The 21,963-nt window shown below is 39.3% G+C and overlaps 1 protein-coding gene across 7 annotated transcripts in view; it reads right to left on the minus strand.

The window, feature by feature from the left end:
• Positions 1-21,963, minus strand: part of grin2bb (glutamate receptor, ionotropic, N-methyl D-aspartate 2B, genome duplicate b) — a 122,151-nt gene that overhangs the window by 31,825 nt on the left and 68,363 nt on the right. For all 7 annotated transcript variants that reach the window (XM_016671293.1, XM_016671292.1, XM_016671291.1 and 4 more), the window contains 3 exons: positions 16,847-16,990; positions 12,871-13,141; positions 10,731-10,923 (listed from right to left, as the gene is read on the minus strand). In XM_016671293.1, coding sequence (XP_016526779.1) covers positions 10,731-10,923; positions 12,871-13,141; positions 16,847-16,990 — 608 coding nt within the window. The remainder of the gene's footprint in view (positions 1-10,730; positions 10,924-12,870; positions 13,142-16,846; positions 16,991-21,963) is intronic.

Here is a 21,963-nt window from a genome sequence, read left to right on the forward strand (position 1 = left end):
AGCAGTGTGTGTGTGTGTGTGTGTGTGTGTATAGACCTTTACATTTCCCCCATCATCATCGTCATCATCATGTCCACAAAAGACAATCAGTCTATTCACGGCTAAATCCAGAGAACAGATGAGGCTGAAATCTGCCCAAGATTTTATCACAAGTACATCCCACTAAAACAGTCAGCGCCTCTATCAATTGTGTCTTTGATTTTATTTATAGAGCAATTCGCCCTCATTAACATACACACGCGCGCGCGCGCACACACGCACACACACCCACACCCACACCCACACACACTCACACACACACACGCACACACGCACACGAGCAGACTAAATGCTCCGAGCGAGTCAATAATACGACCCAAGCCTCCATGAAATGCCTACTGCTGCATGCAGGCTGGCTAGCAACATTCCAAGAGCTGTAATGCGTGTGTAACATGGGATTAGCCTCCTAGGAATAATCTCAGTTTTGAATAGGCGACAGAGAAGATCAGGGCGGGTGTGGGTGGAGGATCCGGAGGTCCAACCTGTTGCGGCTGCAGCTGCGAGCGTGGACAGTGAAACGGCACGCATGTGCGGGTGGGGGACCAAAAACCTCAACATGGGGACACGAGGAGGTCCTAAACGCCGTATAATGTCATTTAACGTGTTGCCATGGCACCCACAACCACAGCAATTTTTATGCAATCAGCTGTGTTGCTATGGGAACAGTAATCTCATCCAAGAAAGGGAGACAGAAAGAGAAAGAGAGAGCAAAGGGAGTTTTTTTTTCTTCTCAATTCCAAACCTGAGCGTTTACCAACTTCCACTTGCTCTTCCACTCTCAGATCAATCTGAACATCTAACCCACGAGCACCTCCCCCCAATCGCACATCAATACGGCTCATTTGGCCATGCATTGACCTGTGCCTTTACAAAGGCCGATACAAGCTGCGAATGTACAGTGCACGGCGCTGCTCTGTTTGTCGTTTTGTAGCCTTCTACCCCCGACGTAGCATTTATGTGCCGTTTGATCCTCCACATGTCGGAGCTCCCCTCTGACTCTAGTGGAAAGAGAGTAAATGTGGAAACAACTGGGATGAGCCGCTAATAGAACCTCATGCGGCTTCATCACAGCTATACGCTGCGCCTTGCTTGCCAACTGCTCCCCTTCTAATCATAGCTGCGATGGGATTTTTATTTCTTAGTTGCAGACATAATGAATCATCAGTCGCATGCACATGATTCTCCTTTGCTACACTTTCTTCTTTTCGTAGCTTTTGAAGTGCCCTTTCTTAAATTGGTTCTTATATATCAAAGCGGAGCTGAGCGGGATCACAAACTCTGTCACTGCATTGCAGTAATGTAAAAATACACTTTATGTCTTCTCCGTTGCGTGTGGACATGTACACACACACACACACACACACACTGGCATACTGTATCTATCGGCTTTGGTTGTATGACTCACAGTTTCCAGAAGATCAACCTATGAAAAGACGTGTTTAAGAGAGGAAATAGGTGCTTCATTTGAAAATGTCTGCTTCACAGAAGCTGCAGAAAGACTCTGTAAAAGGCCAAACTGAATAGAAAAACCAGCAAATAGCAGGTTTAGTGGGTGAAATATTCAGTTAACTGTTGGCGTTTGATCAAAATACAAGAGCTCCTCTTCAGAAAGGAATATATTGTATACAGAGAACAGCTACATTGATTTCAGACATTTATAGCCCGGGGTTTCGAGGATGTACTCATCTGGGCTACTGTCTTACTCACAAAACGTACTTAATTTACACACAAAAATTACAACAGGTGGGCACGCTTATTTGTGTCCTTTATACAAATATGCTACAAGATCTGGAGGACTTGTCCACACGCAGACAGAGTTAGGAAGTAATTTTTAAATTAAACAACTCAATAGATGATTACGTTTTCAAAATTTTCAATATATCTACCGAGTACTGACAAGTTTTGCTCTCATTATTCCTATTCTTATGCAATAAATCAAGAGGTTTGAGGACGGTTGTGCACTCCTGAGATCTGCTCGTAATGCAGTGCAGACCATGTGAAACTATCGGTGCATTTAAATACCGATGCATCGACAGTAAGAGAATTTGCAACGAGTCTAAAGCCAGGGACACATTGCATGACTTTCACAGTCATCACATATTTTGAAAAGACTAGATGTTCACACTAACAGACTGGTTTTTTTGTGTCCTGACCGAAAGACGGGGGATCACAGGCTTAATATCTTCACACATCGAAGGATCACAGATGAGATTTTTCAGGCTAACTAAAGCCAACAGAGAGCACCAAACACTTGTGGAGACTCACAAGAGTGCCTGAGTGGATTGTCTGGTTGAAACAAAAAAGTCAAAGTTTATTTTTACATGTTACTTTTGTATACAAGTTAAGTAGTTTTGCTCTAAAATTAGCTATGCACAAGAAATCCTTTGCCTTACATTTTATGTGAAACACCTCGTTTATGTTGGTTTTAATTTTAGATTCTGTTATGTTAATTTATAGTGCGCTCTATATTTACAGCCAACCATATTTAGATCATGTTAAAGAATATTACACGGAAAAAAAAAATAAAAAAATAAAAATAAAAATTTTAAATCCGACCTAAAGAATAAAAAGTGAAATCACCACAACTGACACCCTTCTGTGCTGATTTCCATAGGATGGAAAATGAACACAAATTTAGGATTATTATATTTAATAGAAATACAAAAAATTAGTCATTTAACCACATTTATTGCAAAACTAATAATATATGCGTATAGCATTAAAAAATTAAAATGAGTACATAAAAATGTACAGCTGTGAAAAAAGTGGGGAGACCAATGCATGTGTTTATAGTGCAGAAAAAACAACTAATATATTTGTAATTTACTGTATTTCAAAATATATTGAAATAATATATTTTGCTTGCTCACTTATGGTATAAAGCAATGTGAGGCTCTTAATCATGACTGGTAGGATCTCTTCTGCCACTGCACGGCACCCTGCTGAATTTTAAAAGCAGTTGCACTCCCATTCTAAACTCCAACATAATTTTATTGCTTATTTATTGAGTCATTCGTAGCTTGAGGCTCAGCGCTGGCACCACACACATACAGAGTGAGAATGACGAGGACTCCACACAGGAAAGATGTAAGACACTGAGCCTCTTTGAGCTGCAGCCTTTAATAAGTGAGTCCACAGGAGCTGCATGTGATCTAGGCCCATGAGGACCCCCGTAGAGCGGGACACATCAGACAGCTACCTGTGGAGCCTGAGTAGAGCGAGCCTGCATCAGAGCACGCTCTTATTTTGGATGTGAACATGAGAGTCGGGGACAATGACCTTCTGAAAAAGCTCAGGTAACTGATTTGTGCTTTATTTAGGCTGCTTTCAAACTGAGAAGCCATACTTTTTATATGTCGTCCTATAGTCAAAGTAAGTGAAAAAAAAAATAAAAATCATGCAGCTTCACACTTTGTCCTGTTACAACACAAACTGCAATGAACTTTATTTGGATGTCATGTGAGCACAACGTAGGACAATTGTGAAGTGGAACAACTGCTCACCATGTCATCGAAGCAACGTTTTGATCGCATTCTGTTCATCTATTTGTTTTATACGGCTTTTTTATAGGAAACCACAGCAAAATGCTACTTTGTGTAGGTCTGTGAGACACAATACCAATAAAATACACTGATGTTAGAGAGTGTAATGTGACAAAATGTCTAGTAGTTCAAAGGGTGAACGACAAGACTAAAAACGATACAGTTTTTATTTCCCTACCTACATTGGTAAGTATACCGTTGCATGCGATATGCATAAAAATGCTTGCAGCGCCCATAGAACTATGTTTTAGCTGTGAATATACAATAGTGAAAGAGATTCTCCAGGGTGTTATTTTCTCTAAAAGCTTTGACAGATTATAAAGTAAAAATATTGACAAAAGGTCAGATAGTATATGACAATATGCTAAGGAAAATTACACTAAACAAAACTCCAAGAGTTGTCGATTTATGACATCTTACGGTTGAAGATTTGATTACAGAGGATATGCTGATATGACGTAGGAAATATGATCCGCTCTCTTGCCTAATCAATACATTTAATTAGCCCTCACTGGACTGAAGAGGCGATATACGAAAGGGAAATGCTAATAAAATATTAGACACTTTTTAAACTGAGATGCTAAAACCTTGAGCCAGGGCCCTGAAAGCCCTGATGGGATCAAGACTGGAGAGGAGGAGAGTAATCTCTGTCTATTTTTATCAAGCCACAGGCTACAAGGAGATCAGGGCTTCACTTTGAATTTTTTTTAAAGAAAAAAATATATATCTGATTTAAACTCCTAAATATATCCATCCCAGTTACCTGCAGTAGCTCCTTGACTGCATACTAACTCCATTTCAAAGTTGTCTATATCTTGCTGAATCAAAGCGGTGAGGTATAATTACACTTCCATCACAGTGTCGGACTGAGCTTCAAGCAACGACAGCTCTTATTATCTGGTCTCAACTCTGACATTAACATTCACTTTGAGGGGAAATGTCAAAAAGGTTCAAAAGGGTATTTATCGCATTAATGTTATCCAGCAGCTCAAACAACCGTCTCGGTTTAGCAGAAAGCTGCTGTTAACCTAAGTGGTTCCAGATTGTGTCCCTGGGGATGGTAAGTGGGGTAACTCAGGTTAATTAGGCAGGAGGAATTAAGAAAACAGTCTCTCTAATTCTGGATGAATTCCTTTGCCTTGTGACTGATTGCATTCTGTGTTTGTTAAACTGAGTAAAAGGTGTATCGGGTATGTCTTTGATCTGAAAGATGAATTACCAGGACGTCCAGTGCCGAGCAAATGAATTCACACCTTTCCACGTTTTGCCACAGCACACAGAAAAACTTCAGCGTGTTTTATCTTAATCAAAATGTGACAGACCAACAGAAAATGATGCATCATCGGGAAGTATGCAGAATAAATGGTTCTCAAGCTTTTAGCAAACAAAACTTTGAAAACTGGTGTGCGTTTACGTTTAAACCCCTTTACTCTGATGCCCTTGAATAAAATGAGATGAATCTACTTGTCTTGCGGAGTCCCATAGCTGGTCCAGCTTAACTTAATGTCACTGTGAAAGCAGCAGAGATTAGTTGATTAACTTTAGTGAGCAAACAGCATCAGCAAACGTGTGTAGAAACACGTTTCATTTTCTACTGAAACATCCCCACTGTGAAACATGGTGGTGGCAGCATCATGCTAAAGAGGCAGACGTTCTCCATTTAGTCAGTAGGCACGTCATCCATTTTTATTATCTCTAATGAAAAACATGTTGCTTTTTTTATCATCCCATATTCTGTAACTTTAATCTGACACATTTATTCAAATAACACATTTATTCAAATAATAAAAGAAAGGAAAATGACAATTGTCCTTTCTTTTCTTCATAATAAAATATCATAAAGTTCAAGTTTGGAGCACATGATTCCACTAAACATATGGTTTTGAGTCTCAGTTGGACTTTCCTGGTTAAATGAAGGTAAAATCGAGAAATAAATATCTGCACATATATACTTTATTTTTTTTTATCAATCCCACATATGGGCATAGAAAAGCAGTAGCAGGGTGAAACAGTGCTGTACATGTAAAACGTTAATTCTTATTCCTTAATGAGAGATCCTGTTGTGTATCTATGACATTTAAGAGTAAATCCTCCACAGCAATTACACTGCAAAAGGAGAGAAACATGCTTCATGTTAAAATTTATCCTCAGAGAAACACAAATTACTCTCTATTTAAAGCATTAAATAAAACAAATGACTTCATGTGCTCCATGTGATTAAAACACATTTTCTGTGAACTCGGACAGCCATATGACTGTCCTACTAAATATTGGGGTAAAAAAATCCGACTGGTAAATGAAAAAAAAAAAAATCTAATACAACTAGAGGAAAATAGAAAACCACTTCGGGAATAGCAGTGCTTCTATTGATAGCCTCACTAAATACACTTCCAAAAGAGATTCTTGGAGGAGATATGGGAGCTCTTGATACCCAGAAGCACACTGGGATGGCTTGTGTGCCTTGTAATAAGAAGCAAATTTATAAGACAGACACTTTCATTGTGCCATTAAGAAATGCAATAATGTTTCCTTCCTGCTGCAGGAAAACACTACTTTAAAATTAGATGGGGGGAAAAACACTTGTGCAGCGTCTGCAAAGGAAACACAAAGATTATGTGATTAACTAGGTTTTATTTTAAAACTGGCTTTAAAATCAGCTGCCAAATACGCAGATGTGTAAGTACAATGAAAAACAGCAGATTGCAGGAGCATTCACGCTCCCTCAGTTCTTCCAGATTTATTTACATTTTGACTATTTTATAAGAATTTTATGAGATAGACGAACACAATGTAGTGTTCGTCTATCTCATAACTGTGAAATGGAAAGACGATAATACATGGTTTTCAAAACAACGTGCCGTACATCTATACGTAGCCTCGTTTCATTCATGAATTTGTTGAACCACCTTCCTTTTTAGTCTCCAAATTCAAATCGTCTGAAGTGTGCCTCTACACTTTTTACCCATTCTTAATTTACAAGTTTCACCACAGATTCTTAAAAAGATCTATGCATAGACTTTGACTGGGCCATTGTAACACAAGAACACTTTAATCCAAGCTATCTCATCCTAGTAGATGAATCATGTTTAGGTGGTATAATTTTAAATATTTTTCATGTGTTTTTTTTTTTTTTCATTATTATTATTTTGGTATCGACTTCTCTACTTGGTTTGTTTTTGTCTTTCTCACTTTTTAGCTTTTCAGATTATGCTGTTACCTGAAACTATTTCAGAGTTGCGGTCCAGATTGAGATTACAACAGATCAATCAGGACTCTACGGAAGGCTTGTAGTTTTTCCTGTATCCGTTAAAAGAAAATCCATGATGCTGCCAACGCCACGAGTTCAGGGCGATCTGAACAGAAACCGAATTTTGCTCTGTGAGAAGTTAAAAACGTAAAAAACAAACCTTGCTTTGAACTTGTCCACAGCTTTGTGTCTGACCTTTCTGCTGCGTTCTCTGGTTTCCGTGATGTTTGTTTCTTAACGTTCTCTAACAAACAGAACAATTGGATTCATATTTGCCTAAAATACAACTCCAGCTAACACAACTCGGACTACATATTCCCGTTATCTCCTTATTCCTGTTCTGTCTGACAGGAAACGATGGATGGCCTCTAGAGACCCGTTTGCCCATTGCTTATTTTTGTTGTAATTTCTGTTGAGTATATACTTATTTATGCATATTTTTATGAGTGTAAGTGCCCCATAAGGTCAACAGCCTCTAAACAAATTGGAAACTCTGACTCACTTGGGTCCTCCCTCTCTGTCCGTCAGCGCTGACAGGATGTCTCGCTAATGCAGCGTGCAGCCCATGGTGGCCTGTAGCCATACAGGACCTTGCAGAGACATATGGCCTTATTATTGCTTTTGTCTCTGGAGGCGGGGGTCCAGGGGAGGGAAGGGGTGAAATTAAGTGTGTGTGCAGCACAGGTGTCTTGTGTGTGTGCGTGTGTGTGTTTGTAAGAGCCTTGCTATCCCCTAAAGTCGGCATCAAGATCCACCGATTCACATTCTCTACCTTCACTCAGCAGAGAGGAGGAAAATGGAATGGCTAGTTAGAGAACACACACACACACACACACACACACACTGTTCTCACGTCAACACAGACACACAAACAGCGCGCTGCATCCCAGGTGTGTGCCTGAAGGATGATTGAGAGCCAACCCTGTGTCTGAAAGTGTCCCTCGGGGACTGAAATATTCATAGCTGTGGTCCCATTGTTGTCTCAGTGCTGTTGGTGGCTGAATCCTAAATGGCATACATAAGTGCTCCTGATATTACGTGCAGAAACGAGGGCAAAAGTTGCAGTAATACATCAACCTTCACTTGTATATTACCGCTGCTGTGGCAGAGGAGGTTGCATAATTTCCCTATCTGCTTCCATTCCTCAAACCGAACCTGACAGGGAAACAACAAAAAAATTGGGGGGAAACAAAATGAAAATCATAAGATGATAACTGATGTGGACTAAAACATTAGTTTTGTAACAAAGATTTGTATCCAGCAGTTCTTGACATTTTCTTCTGTTAAGCACGAAGACATACCCTGCAGGGGGCCTTGCAGAATATTCATACCCCATTAATATTCCATATTTTGACCTGTTGCCATAAACTTTCATGTATTTTGTTGAGATTTTCAAAGTAGACCAACACACAGCAGCCTGGCCGTTGCCAGCTTCACTCGATTCTCATTTCTCTTCAGTGCTCCGTCTAGGATTTCTCCTGGTGAAATTCTCCAGCAGAATTTTGTACTTTTCAATCAGCCAACAAAAGGAGAAGTTGTGTTAGGAAAAGTTGTTCATTTTAGAATTGTAGTCTGCCTGTAGTTTGACAACGGCAGAGAACGAAGAGAACGAAGGCGTTCAGTCTGCGTTGCTCACGCTTCCAAATATTGAGCAATTAAACTCGGAGCAAGAGGAATGTTTAAGACATTTTATTGCTGCTGCTCTCATTAACAACTATCTCATGTGGCAATTTTCAGTAAGCTTCATAGAGTAGCTTCCTTCACAACTGAGCTGACACATTACATTACGTGCAACGTGATTGGTTAAAATCAGACCCAAGCTGTATTGTTCTCTCACCTAAGATAGTTTTTTTATCTTCTACCCAACAATATTTATGACCTGCCTGCTGTTCTCCCCAGTATCTAAATTTTGTTTAGTGGCATCAGAGAAAAACGAGCCAAAGTGAACACATTTTTGAGTCGGTGTTGTTTAAAGCACCAAATCCAGCATGTGAGTCTAAGAGAGTATTTACACATTCTCTGAGTTGTTCTTTGCCTCTTTTTTCATTAATCTGGTTGTCCTCGGGCAGTCAATTAGCTGTGAAATCTCTGATCAATTTGAACAGTAAAAGCATGCCCTATGAAGTTAAATGAGGATTAATTATTGAATACGAATCCCCTTTCTTGCAACGTAATGTGCCAAAAAGCACAACAAGGAGGTTCAGAGGAACAGGAAGAGAAGGATGTTTTCATTTAAAGATCCCTGTGGGTTAGGATAAAGATAAGAGGAGATCACATTATAAACTAACATCTGTGTTTGCTTTAGGTTTTAGATTTTTACTGGCTGTGGAAATAAATTCCAACTTGAAACTGAAAGCAATGATCTGCAGCCAGGGAGCCAAAACGATCAACACCAATATAGAAATAAGTCAGAGCCGTTTGTGGGAGTGCATACATCCAACAAGTCTGAATTGATGTAATTCCTGATCCACATCTGCATCAAAAACATAAGGGTGAACTGAGTCATGCTCCACGTCTGGTAAAGTTTCGGTACTTTCTTTCCCACCAACGCCTGCACATAACCAAGAAAAACAACCAAAGACCCGCCTAACATTGCTGAACAAACCAATAAATATCAAAACGTCTGAACAAAACAACTTGGAGGTCAGTGCTTTCATAAAGTCAAAATTGTACAATTATTGTCCGTGATGAATTCTTTGATGTGACTTAGTGATTCCAATCAGTCTAGCAGTAAGCAATAAGTATTTGGAAGGATCTTAATTCAGGTCAAGGATCTTCTTGTGTCTTCATTAGCAGCCCCTATGATCCTCTGCCTCAGCACAGGTGGATTTATTTTTAGTCCAGCACTTGATTGTTTTGTCCCCATCCTGTCAGGATCTTGAAATATGAAATTATTGTTTTCCTTCATCCAACCTTGCGCATCTCAACAGCCCTGAAATACTCAAAGACACAAAAGGTCTTTTTGCCTTTGCCATTTAATCCTTTTGGGACTAAGACTTTAAATGTTTTAAATCTGGATATTTTTGCTTCTTTAAGGTGTCTTGATTATGTGAATGCTGGACAGAAAGTCACGTGAAAGCCAAATTTATGTGCAGATTCAGAATTTTTGAGGCTAATGGATATTAAAAAAGTTTAACAGAGTTTCCGTTTCAAACTGTTTTCAATTGATTACCTCCTTCATTTGTTTGGCCTCCTTATTTACTTACAACCTGCTAGTAAATATCCTGCAGCACCAAATGCAAATGCTTGCAAGTTCTTTCCTGCACTCATGATTTTGATCAGTAGTGGATTGGCAGATAGAAGTGATACATCCCTACTGGATTTTGGGTTGGATAATATTGAATTCAGGTTTTATTTTTAAAAGAACTATCTATTTTTGATAAGAATATTCAACACATTTTTTTAAAAATCTGGTTATAATATGTTGTTATATTATTTTGTTATACACAAAACGAGACTCACTTTTGAGACTCCAACTCGAGTCACATTTACGTTGCAAAAATGAAAACTCAAATTCTACTTGTGCCCCGAAGACTTGAGACTTTACCTGAACGCCAGGTAAAGTCTCAAGTCTTATTAACAGACTTGACACTGTTAATAAGACTTGCTTTCTTGTTTACAAGTCCAAATTATCAACTTTCTGCTCAAACAACCTCAACTTTGTTTACCAGAAAAAGGTAATGATTACTGATTATTAAGTATTGTTCTTTAGTGACAAAATTCAGTGGCTCTAAAGACAATTTTGGGAAACTCCCACTTAGACATGCAAAGTGTAATTATATTTGGTTTGTAAAAGGGGAAATAAAGGGATCCTGGTAGATGAAGCTAGTAGAACGGGTCATTAGGAGGAAGGCCATGTTTGTTTATGCACATCCTCCATTTCCCCCCCAGCACTGACTCACTTCAAGATTTCCTTGGAGTGGCCGATGCTGGAGCCCTTTTTGTCAGGCGTCCCGAGGCAGCTGGACTTCTGCAGGGTCTGTTTCCCTCGGTCCAACATCATGGTTGAGGTTGCCGTGGCGATGACAGCCACTGCGTCACGTACTCTGGCCTCGATGTTGTAGTCCCATTCGTCATATGAGACAGAGATGAGCCCTAAGAGAGAGAAAAAGCACGAGAGATGAGGTGAGAAAAAGGCAAGATTGAAGAAAAAGGAAACAAAAGAGAAAGTGAGGGGGAAGAGACAGAACAGTGAGGAGACAGGATGCAGAAAATAGCAGGCAGAGAGCTGTTAAAAATTCCCGGAGGGTGAAGGCTTCCATGAAAAAAAAAAAAAAAAAACTACGCATTTTGCTAGAGAAGCAAAACTAATAGTGAAAATATAAATCAAATTCTTAGCACAATATCGAAGAGATCACTCTCAATCAAGTATAGTACACTTAAAAAAAGACTATTGGTTAAAAATAGAAAGAGATAGCTGAATTGGAACATCAGTCTAGACTGTGAACCCCCCCTTTCCAAACGCTCACTTTGTTGCTCTTGGCTTTTCAAGCATGAGAAACTGCTTGCTATCAAATGTCGACATCCATTTCTTACACCCAAACAATTTTTCAGGTCATTTTTTTTTTCTCCCACCGCTGGTTTGGATTATGTCTTCTTTTTTATAACCTGTAATGTAAATGCATCAGAAAATGGCAAATCTGCATTATTTTTTTTTGGTCACATTTCAGAGTGTCAAAGCAATTTAACAACAACCCTAACTGTTCTTTATTTTCCTTCTGAAACAAATGATAATTAAAAAAAAAGAAATTCAGATAAGCTCTTTGTGGCGAGAGAAGAGATGTTCACTATAGAGCCACTGTGACAGGGGCTGACGTTTAGGAGAAATAATTAATGTGGGGGGTTCAGATACAGATGGACTGCTGCAAAAGCTGCTGGTTAAACTTAGGACCAACAGACATTTAATTTTTATTAAAAATAACACATGTAAAAATATAAAGTCTAAAACATTTCCCAAACAAAATAACTTTAGATTAATTAAACTCAAAACCCATCTATGCCCCACAGTGACTACCAGTGTAGTGCAAATACTCGTGGAGAACATTTGCACATGCAAAACAGCCCATCTGTCACCTAACTTTATTTTTATACTGATTTTTGGGACACATACTTCTGTTATTATAGCTAATCTTGGAAGCAAATGCATTGTCTTAGCAAAGTATGTTTAGCCGCTTTAACTTTTTAACATTTGGTCACGGTACGACCCCAGACTTTATATACTGCATTGGGATTTTATGTGACAGACAAACACCAACATGATTGTGTTTGTCATGTTTTTCATTATTTTTTTTACAAAATAAATAAAACAAATTGTGGTTAACATTCAGTCAATCTGATACTCTTAAAGAAGATTCGGTATAACCAACTTCCTTAAGAGTTAAACGGAGTCCCCCTGCGTTCAATCCAGTCCCACAATAAATTCATCTGTGAAGCTTTCGGAGGTTTGTTAAGAAGATCAATTTATTCCACTATCTAAAAACAGAAAAATGTTAACCTACCCAACCATGTCTGTCAATATAAACTGATCAGAGAGATATAATCAGAGAAATAGTAAAAACAGCCATGGTAACTCTGGAGGAGCTGCAAAGATGCACATCTCAGGCAATGACAATATATCGATAAGTCAATTATTATTACACATGTTTGGCTTTTATGGAAGTGCCAACTAAAAAGCAATTCTCTGAAAGCCATAACGAGGCCTACTTACAGTTACCGACAAATCATGTAGAGGAAGAAAGTCAGATGTGACCAAATATGAAACATCAAACTTGGTGGAAATCTAACTCTGCACATCACCCTGAACATACCACCCCCACTAAGGTGGTGGCAGAATCTTGCTGTGGGGATGGATTTCTACACTAGGGACAGGAAACTTAAAAAGGACCTCACAATTAACTCTCTATATAGCACTACCTTCACAGCAGTGTTAAAAGTTGCTGGTTGCAACATAAAAAATGACTCCTGACTGCATTCTGCTGCATATGTTGCATTCCTAGAGTCTAATTGAATGGCACTGATATGAATTAATAGTTCTTTGCATACCTATAGGGAAGACAGATGGAACGTGGTCTGCATCACCAGCCACCAGCGAAGGTACGATCCAGGTGTAGCCATAACCTGTCAGGCCTACGGAGTGGGCCACTTCAAAAATGGTGGTCGCTTCCTCCTTGGTGCAGTAGAGCAGGATGACTGGACTCTGCAGCTTCTTCATCTGATTCTGGATCTTGGAGTCTCCGTCGTCCACAGACATGTCCAGTATGATGACTTCTTCAAGCTCCCAGCCCACAAAGCTGTTCTCAATTGTGCTGCGTACCTGGTTGGAAAAGGAAGAGGTGAGCTGAGGAAGTGTCGGGTGAACGCAGGCGATGGAGTGTGGAGATGCATCCTCCCAATTCTGCTCCCAGGTTGCTACACAACTACTCTGTACACGCCCCTGGAGAGTTGGAAAGAGCGTTCAATTTTCTGTTTTAACAAAACTAAAATAAGACAATCTGTTTCCCATAAGCTTTAGGCAGGAAAGGAGCTGTGCTGGAGGCACTGTGGTACACCAGTAGCACAAAACCACATGAAGATGGAGGTGCTGTGACACTAAAAGTAATTCACTGTCTTTCTGTTTGCACTTACTCCTGAATTTTTAATCAAAATAAAGCATACGGATGAAAATAACATGTTTTTGGAGTCCTATTTTTAGGAGCAACCCAGAGAAATGCTGACTGAGTTATTTAAATGTAGTATTTGTTGCTAGTTTGCGCGTTTTTGTTTACAAAAGTCCTGTCAGTTTTCCCTGTTTTCCCCAAACTGAGACTATGATTGTATCTTTTGTTGAAAGGCAAATTTGTTTAGATAGACTTCAGTTGTTCTATTTATTTATTTGGGGTATTTAAAATGTCTTCCAGTTCCAGAGTAAAGTGTTCTTTAGAAATTAAAGTTTACTGATTTTGAGAGGGTGTACTTACGGTATAATGCCATCATTATTATTATTATGTTACTTGAAAACTCTCAAAAAGGCAGTGTTCTTGATTATCATAATAGTTTTTGGGACAATTTATTTTTGAGCAAAATTTGCTATCATAACAGGACTAAACAGTACTGTGCAAAAATACTACAGTATATGTTAAACTTAAACAGGGAGCGCCATCATCTTTCAGTTCATACACCCTGCCAGCAGGGGGCCCACGTGAGCACTTGGCTTCTCACACACAACATAAAACTTAAAATTTCTAGCTAAAATTTGGAGAGAAGAAAAAAAAATCTGAATTTCAAACTATGGTCTGATGAAATTGTTTTGTCATAATTTAATGTGATTATTCATTCATTTCTGCTGTTTGTGTCTGTGTGTCATGCTTTATGCATGCTGTATTTGTGACTAAATCAATAAACAAATTACCACTTTCCATGTGCAGATGTAGACACGACCAATTAATCGGAATTGTCCTTCCCCTTTTTCTGAGTCTGCACTAAAAAGCTGCACACAGGACACATCTGCCAGACCAGGTGAATGAGAGGAATAACCTTGTCAAGACGTCTAATTTGCTGCTACGAATTTGATAGTGAGATGGTCAAGAAGAAACATTGAAGAAAACTTATTTGTATGCAGCTTGGTAAATCATGAAATTAGGGATGGTAAATGGGCAAAGAGTCAAGCTTAGACAGCCTGGACAGCTTATAAGAAATGCCCTCACTGAGGAGGAAGCTGGTGGGAGATGAACTTGACTGGAAATAAGGCAAACAGTGAGGGAAAATGTTGGATGCACAAAATTAATTACAACGTATTTATCTTTAAATTTCCATTTTTTCCTGATTTTGTTTTAATTTTACAGTAAACAGAATCACAGATATGTCCTCAAATTAACGTAGCTAAAGGCAGACAGAGTGTTTTGAACAAAGACTGACTCGTATGCTGCTCTTGTTACAATCCAATCAAAGTTGTAGTACATCGCATGCCTTTCTTTTTATGAAGCGAACAAGCACAACCTTTTTCAATTTTGTTTGTTCTACAATTATTTACATCGACAGAAATCTGATTTTGTTCCTTTCGTAGAAATATATTGCATGTTTATTGTATTAGTGGGAAGCTAAAACTTGAACTTTTCACAGTAAGCTTATTCTTGTGTTTATAGCAAATTTAGTTTTTTTTAATAAAATGTCCTGATCCTTGAACTGATTTTGGTCTGCCTGGCAAAAAGTCAGACACCACTGAGCTACAATATGCTGGGTTTTGAGGCAATCAAACCTTTAGGAAATCCTATTTTCTGTCTTAAACTGGCTCTTTTCATAAGTTAATTTAAAGAAAAATCAACAAATGGTGTCTTTGTGACTGACTGCTGGTAACAAAGAGCCCAAAAATACATTTTGCCACTGGTTAAAACATTACATGCTCAACAAGGACTGATTACTGGTATGCCAAGTTTTAAAAGGTGTACAAGGTTTAAAACGATTTAAGAGCCAGGTAGTCTCTTGCTCCATACTTTCCTCAAGCTACTGAACTTTTCCTGCATTCACAAGAAAGACGCATAGCTGTAAAAAGTCACATGATGTCATATGGTGGTGGTGGTAGTGGTGAGGAGAGGACGCAGAGACCCAGGTAAGATGAAGATGATGGCGATTTAATGTTAATGTCGAGGTACAGAACAACGGGGAGCACAAAGAACACAGGGAAACAGACTGGTTCACAAGACGAGGATCCGACAGGAGACAAAGACAAACAGGTGAACTTAAATACACAGGGAGGGTAATCAAGGAATGAGACACACCTGGGAAGCAATCGATGGAGAGGACAGGACAGAGACTCACAGGAAAACAGGACTGAACACAGAAAATCTCAACAATAAACACACAGAAACATGGATCATGACACATTAAATGCATTTTGCTGAAGTGTGCCGAGGCAGGACCGATTACCGGGCTCAAGATTTGCATAGATTTGTTTTAGAATAATCAACACTTTTGAATAAAACAGGTTAGGTAGATCATTTGATATAAGAAAGTCTAATATTACACAGAATACGCTCTTTACAAGTGCTCAATTACTCAGGTTTTTAATCTATATTCTTGCTTAAGGTCATGTATAAAACTTAAAAAAAAAATGTAGATAACATTATTTTAATTGCAATAGTCAATATGCAATATTGCAGGAACGCTACATAGTAGGACTAGTTATTGCTTTTTTTTAAGCTAAAAGTAATTAGACGACTTGTTTAATTTTTGTGTAAGTCATGTAAAAGTATAATATTTGTACTTTCTGCTGTGATACTATAGGGAAGTCAGACAAGCCCATGCTACTAGGAGTACAAAAGGGTTATTTTGTCTTATTAAAACTATTGGTACTTGTGTGCATTTAGAAAACCCAATTTTACTCACACAACTATAAAAAAAAACATTTTGTCCAGAGGTGTCCAAACTTTTGCATGCCTCTGAATTAGTAAGTTGATACAAAGTGAATCTGACCATTGTAAAAAAAGCTCATCAGAGGAACACGAGCTTCTTCTTTTATATTCTTATTTTTCCATTTTTAAATGGCTCACTGCTTTAATATTCAAAGCAAAGATGCTTGACACTGCCGCACTATCACTATGAAATTTGATTAGATGACTTTCAGTAACCTTGTCGTGTCTCTCAGATGTTCTAAGTTATTCAGGAGCTCATGCTCTCCCTTTTCATTTTAACTGGTCTGTTCCCTGCCTCAGAGATAAGCAGGCTGAAGCTGCATTCAGAAGGGCATGTTAAGCCTTCTCCATTAAAGCGAAGAGAAACGGGAGAGAGCTATCCACTTGGAGCAAACTCTGACAAACTTTATCATTTTGAAATGCTGATAATTAGGGCTTCAAAACCAGAGGATATGTGCCTGGAGACAGATGAGCTTCAGACCATTTCAGTAGCTGAACTCAGTCCTGACAGAACGAATCCCATAAAACGGAAGATAAGAATAAACTTTAAGTGATTTTCCTTGGATTGCAAAAAGGAAAAGACAACAGTTACTGCTGCAGGATGCCGCCAAAGCGTCTTTTTGTGCGTTTACCTTGTTGATAAAGTCCTGATACCCAGGGTAGTATGTGGTGACGATAGAGAAGATGTACCAGTCATACTCCTCCATAATGTTCAACATGACGGACGCCTGCTGCTCGATGGAGGGGCCAAACTGGAAGAACATGGAGTGGTCGTCCTGGAAACCAGAGACATGGGACCAATCAGCAAACAAGGTCATGAGTCACACAACATGGGAGAGAGCAAGAAGGTTTAGGGCATGGATAATTGTGGAGCATGTCCAGTTCCTGAGAGCCTCAGAAACAAAGGAGGTCTTGCATGACTGAGCTTTTTTCTGTTTGTTCAATGTGAGACAGTTTGACACATTTAGTCATTTAAGCAATATCCTGCTCCACATATCGTGTCAAATATTAAAGTACATAAATTGACATTTACTAAAGTAAACATTTGGTTGATGAAGTATTCTTAACCCTTGAGTTTTTGCCAAGTTACAACCACATACTTCAATGTGTTTTCTTGGAACTTTACGGTATAGACCGACACTGAGCAGTGCAATATTGTAAAGTGATAAGAGAATTGATAAATGCTTTTTAAAATGCTGCGAATAAAAATGGCAAAGTTGGATGTACATGTTTAAGTCACTGCTAGCCTGATATCCCATAGTAAAACCTGGCTCAATCACTTTGTATCGGAAGGAACAGTTTGCCACCACGGCAATGAGCAAATCTCATGATTTTCTAACTAATAACTAGAATGACACTAGCTCAGGTGTGAGATTATGCCCAGTTCACCCTTCAAGAAAAATCCAAAGCAGCACAAATACAAAACTCTCAAGGAAGGAAACCTGTCAAGAGGCCGCAAAAAGACTTGAGACTGGGAAGGAGGTTCCTGTTCCAGCAGGAAATCAGCCCCAACCATGAAGCCAGAGAAACAACGCAGATCAAAGCATGCAGATGTGTTAGAATGATTTGGTCAGACAGAGCTAAATTTGAGCCAACAAACGAAGATTGCTGCTATTATGTTCTCCACCCAGTCAAAACTGGCAGAAAAAAAAAAAAAAACTGGTGAAGATGAACTATGAAAACTTCAGCTGTAACGGCAGCAAAAGTGATTCTATAAAGCTTAGGTTCGGCTGGGGAATTCAAATGCCACTCTTTTTTTATGTTTTTATTCATTACTAACACCTCCTATGTGCGCCACACAAAACTGGAACAAAGCACACCCATCTTATTTACAGTTGCAATGATAAATATGCACAACTCTTTAACTGTTGTACATTTTTACACAATGTTCAACAGTTTTAACTACGACTATTTTTCCAAGACTCTTTATTTGTATTTTCAGGCGTCTGATTCACGGACATCAACCTTTTTTTTAAAAGGTCATTCTCCTTGTGAGACAATGGAAGATGTTTTCTTTTCGCTCGGGGAGAACATTTGGCTCTAAAATACCATCAAGGACAGGTCAGTAACTCACTTCCAAACAGCCAGGAAACTTGTGGGGATGAAGATGTCCACACTTGTTATTTAGAAATGCAAATAACCAGCGGCGACAAAAGAGACAAGCTGTAATAAGAAACTCATCCTGTCAGTTGTTTCCCAGTTTGTACAGAACAAGACGTACTGCTGAGAGGTGACAAAGACGGAGGGAGGTGTTGGATCGGCTTTTAAATATTGACCTCTGCCTACACACATACTTATAAATCAATCAATCAAGGCAGCAGGGTAGGACTAATGCATTTACCCCTGCTCTGATGTCAGCCTATATCTTCCCATTCATCCGCCGTTTTCCCACAGGGGAAAGAATGAACGTGTTCCATAGTTTCCGCTTTAATGATATGGTTATATCCTATCATTGTCAAATCACGGTGGAGATACTGGCAGTGTTGGAAATAATTGTCTGAGTAGCGTGTGTATGTGCCGGCCGAACCCTGACACATTATCCAACCTGGCAGCATGGCGGTGCGTACACTCCACTCTGTTAAAGGAGGTAATGAATGCATTCTCACGTTGATTGGCAGCCGGCGCACCGTTCACCCTCTAACTCACACCTGCTTTGAAAAAGTCATACTTGTTTAAGCATTTCCCTCCAGCGGTGCACGTCTGAATGACTCACTGATGAGTGTTATGTGCACCTTATCTCACCCTTTATTATTCAGCCATTCTTTAACCATGTCACAAATCTAGGTTTCCATCTGTTGCCTGTTGTCTGTTCACACGTCTCCCTGGCTACTAGAGAATAAAAAAGGCTGGAGGTGTTGTGATTTTTACTGCCATTGAAAATGATCGGTTTTGCCTAATCAGTCTGAGCAGCCCGATCTGCTAAAGCTTTGAAATCTGTGCCGTCATAAATGTGCTAAAAGTGTGAAGCGCTCCCTGTCTGATCCTAATTCAAATTGTCTAGAGTTTGCCGGATGTTTGAGAGATCACACAGATGGAGATCGTCTCTGAACGTCGCCTTTTAACTCTTGCCATAAATTCTTATTGAGATTTAGGCAATAATGTAATGTGATATGTCTGATCTAGACCATTCCTTCAAAATCTCACAAAATGCCTCATTACGACCCATCCTCACTGAAGCAGGGTTGTAATATCCAGAGATCCAGGCAAAGAGCAGCTTTTTGTTTAGTTCCTTAGCTGGTTTGAATCAGTCTATGTCCTTTGTACTCTCTAATTTACTCAAACAGTATCATTTCCCCTTCAGTGCCATGTCCCCCTGCTTTGTCTTGATCTCACTTTTTCCCTGCGTCTTCTTTCCAAACGTGAGTGATGTACGATGTAATCACTCATGAAATCAAACCTGCCATTCGTCGGCTATTGTGAGGGCACTGCTTTCTAAAATTGCAGCTATTCATTGTCACATTCTGTTTTCTTCTTCACGTCCTAATAACCCTATTTTATGTCATATCTATTATTCACATCGGTGCGAGTTTTTTCCTCTTCCATTTTCATTTGACTCCTCCAACATTGCCCTGTCTTTTTCTCTTTGTCTTCCATTTTTACATAATGGCCTGTGGCTCCATTAATTCGTGTCACAGGGGTGTGAAGGGATGGTTGTTGTAAAGTCTGTGTGCAGCATTTAGTGGAGCTGCCTGCCTCCTCGCTTGCTTGTCTGTTTTTGATATAATATTCCATCAAGAGTCCAGAGGGGAAAAAAAAAAAAAAAGAAGTAATTTGTCTTCACTCTTTGTGTGTATGCCTCTGTCTACTCACAAATTAGCTTTCTGTGAACGGTCAAACGTTTACCCCACAGATTTTAAGCAGGGTTGAGTTCAAGGCTTTGGGGAGGCTTAATCAATCCCTTCTCCATGCATTGCAAATTAAGTTTCGATGAATGTCCGATTGCAGCTTCCAATTCTGAGAAATCTTTTAGAATTAACGTTAAATAAAGGTTTCACAAATTACAAACTAGGTTTCGAATATTCTACTTTCAGTGTAGAATAATCTAGTCCAGGTCTGAAGAGTCTAAGTATTGATGTTTTTAATCGAGAGCAGATTAAAGATGCTCAAGGTAGTGAAAAAAATAGGTGGACTCGCCCTTTAGCCATTTTCTGAAACGGGAGCTGCAATAAGAAGCTTCGTTTTTTTTTTTGCCAAATGGAAGAATGAAGTGGAACCGTTTCTAAATTCTTCAACATCGGCAGGGTTGAAAACCAACAAAGTTAAATAAGATTCACCATTTCTGATTAAAATTGTGGTCAAAAATGAGGATGTATATTTGTCTGTATATGTATATTTGACCTTGTGTAGATTACAGAAATTAAAAAAAAAAATCAAGACAAATTCAAATAATATGAAAGCCCAAAATAATATGACATCTATTCCAATGATCAGTGTATGAAAAGTTCTGGGTAGAAAAATGTAGTTTTCCAGCTAAAATATTTCTTCTCTTGCATTTGGAAATTTGATTTCGCTCGCTAAGCAGTCCAAAGTCTCCTTTGATGGATTTTATCATTTCATTATGCACCAAATGTTTTCAGTGGTTGACGGGTTTGAACTGCCAACAAGCCAATTTAACACCCAGAGTCTTTCACGCCCACTTGAAGCCAGCAGAGCAAACAAACTGGTCTGCATGCGGAACAATCTTCATTTTATGAGATGGCATTTTTGAAACACGTCTGAGCACTATTCCAAGTTTCCAGGGTAGAGCTGATCAATCCATGTATGTAAAAACTGCTTTTCCATCCAGTTTTTCCTCCCACAACGATTGGTGTCCAGACTGGCTATCTGGAAGTTCCAACATCAACATGCGTGGTAGGATAATAGACTTCCTGCCAGATTGCTCCAGGAGAATCAGACTGGATCCCGACGCCTCAACTGCTCTCAGACCGAACACCGGGACACCACAGGGTTGTGTGCTCAGCCCACTCCTCAACAGCCTCTACACACATGACTGTGTCGCCACTCCTCACAACAAAACAAACAACAAGATCGTAAAGTTTCTGGATGGCTCAATAATAGTCAGCTTAATCTTGAGCAAGAAGAGAGAGAGCGGGTTTCAGAGTGTGCATACTCAATAACCTGCTCCTCAAAACCACAAAAACAAAGGCCATTGTTATTGACTGCAGGAAGAGCAAAAGAGACATCCAGTCACTCATGATCGATGGTGGCCTTTGTGGAGAAAGTACCCGTGTTCGGGTTTCTGGACATCGAGCTGGAGTGCCATTCAAGGAGCTGCTGAATGAGGCTCAGCAGAGAATGTGTTTACTGAAGATCCTTGGAAATACATTGTTCCACAAAACCTGCTGGCTTCCCATCACTGTTGCAGAAGCCACGCTCATGTATTAAATGTGTGTCGAACGGCCTCTGCACTTCTTCAGAGAAGAAAAGCGCTCAACGGGGCTGCCAGAGAAAATAATTAGTCATTTTATTTATTAAAGAATGTTGGTGCACTGGGTTGGCTTTTGTTTATGCCTTTAACCTGCATGCATTAAAGAAAGTCCTTAAAGACGAGCACTGTGGTAGGGAGACATGCGGCTAGAGGAGAGCTAAAAATAAACTTCGATGGCGTTCAGTCAGCTTTCACAGTGGGGACTTGATTTGTAAACTGAGCTTTTTTAAAAGATTCATAGACTAATCTAATTAGCTAATGACGCTGAAAGACCAAGCTGCTGTGTTTGATTACATCTGTCTGCATCAGATTTGACTGACA

This window comes from Poecilia formosa, unplaced genomic scaffold (assembly GCF_000485575.1).
Source record: "Poecilia formosa unplaced genomic scaffold, Poecilia_formosa-5.1.2 Scaffold43, whole genome shotgun sequence".
NCBI lineage: Eukaryota > Metazoa > Chordata > Actinopteri > Cyprinodontiformes > Poeciliidae > Poecilia > Poecilia formosa.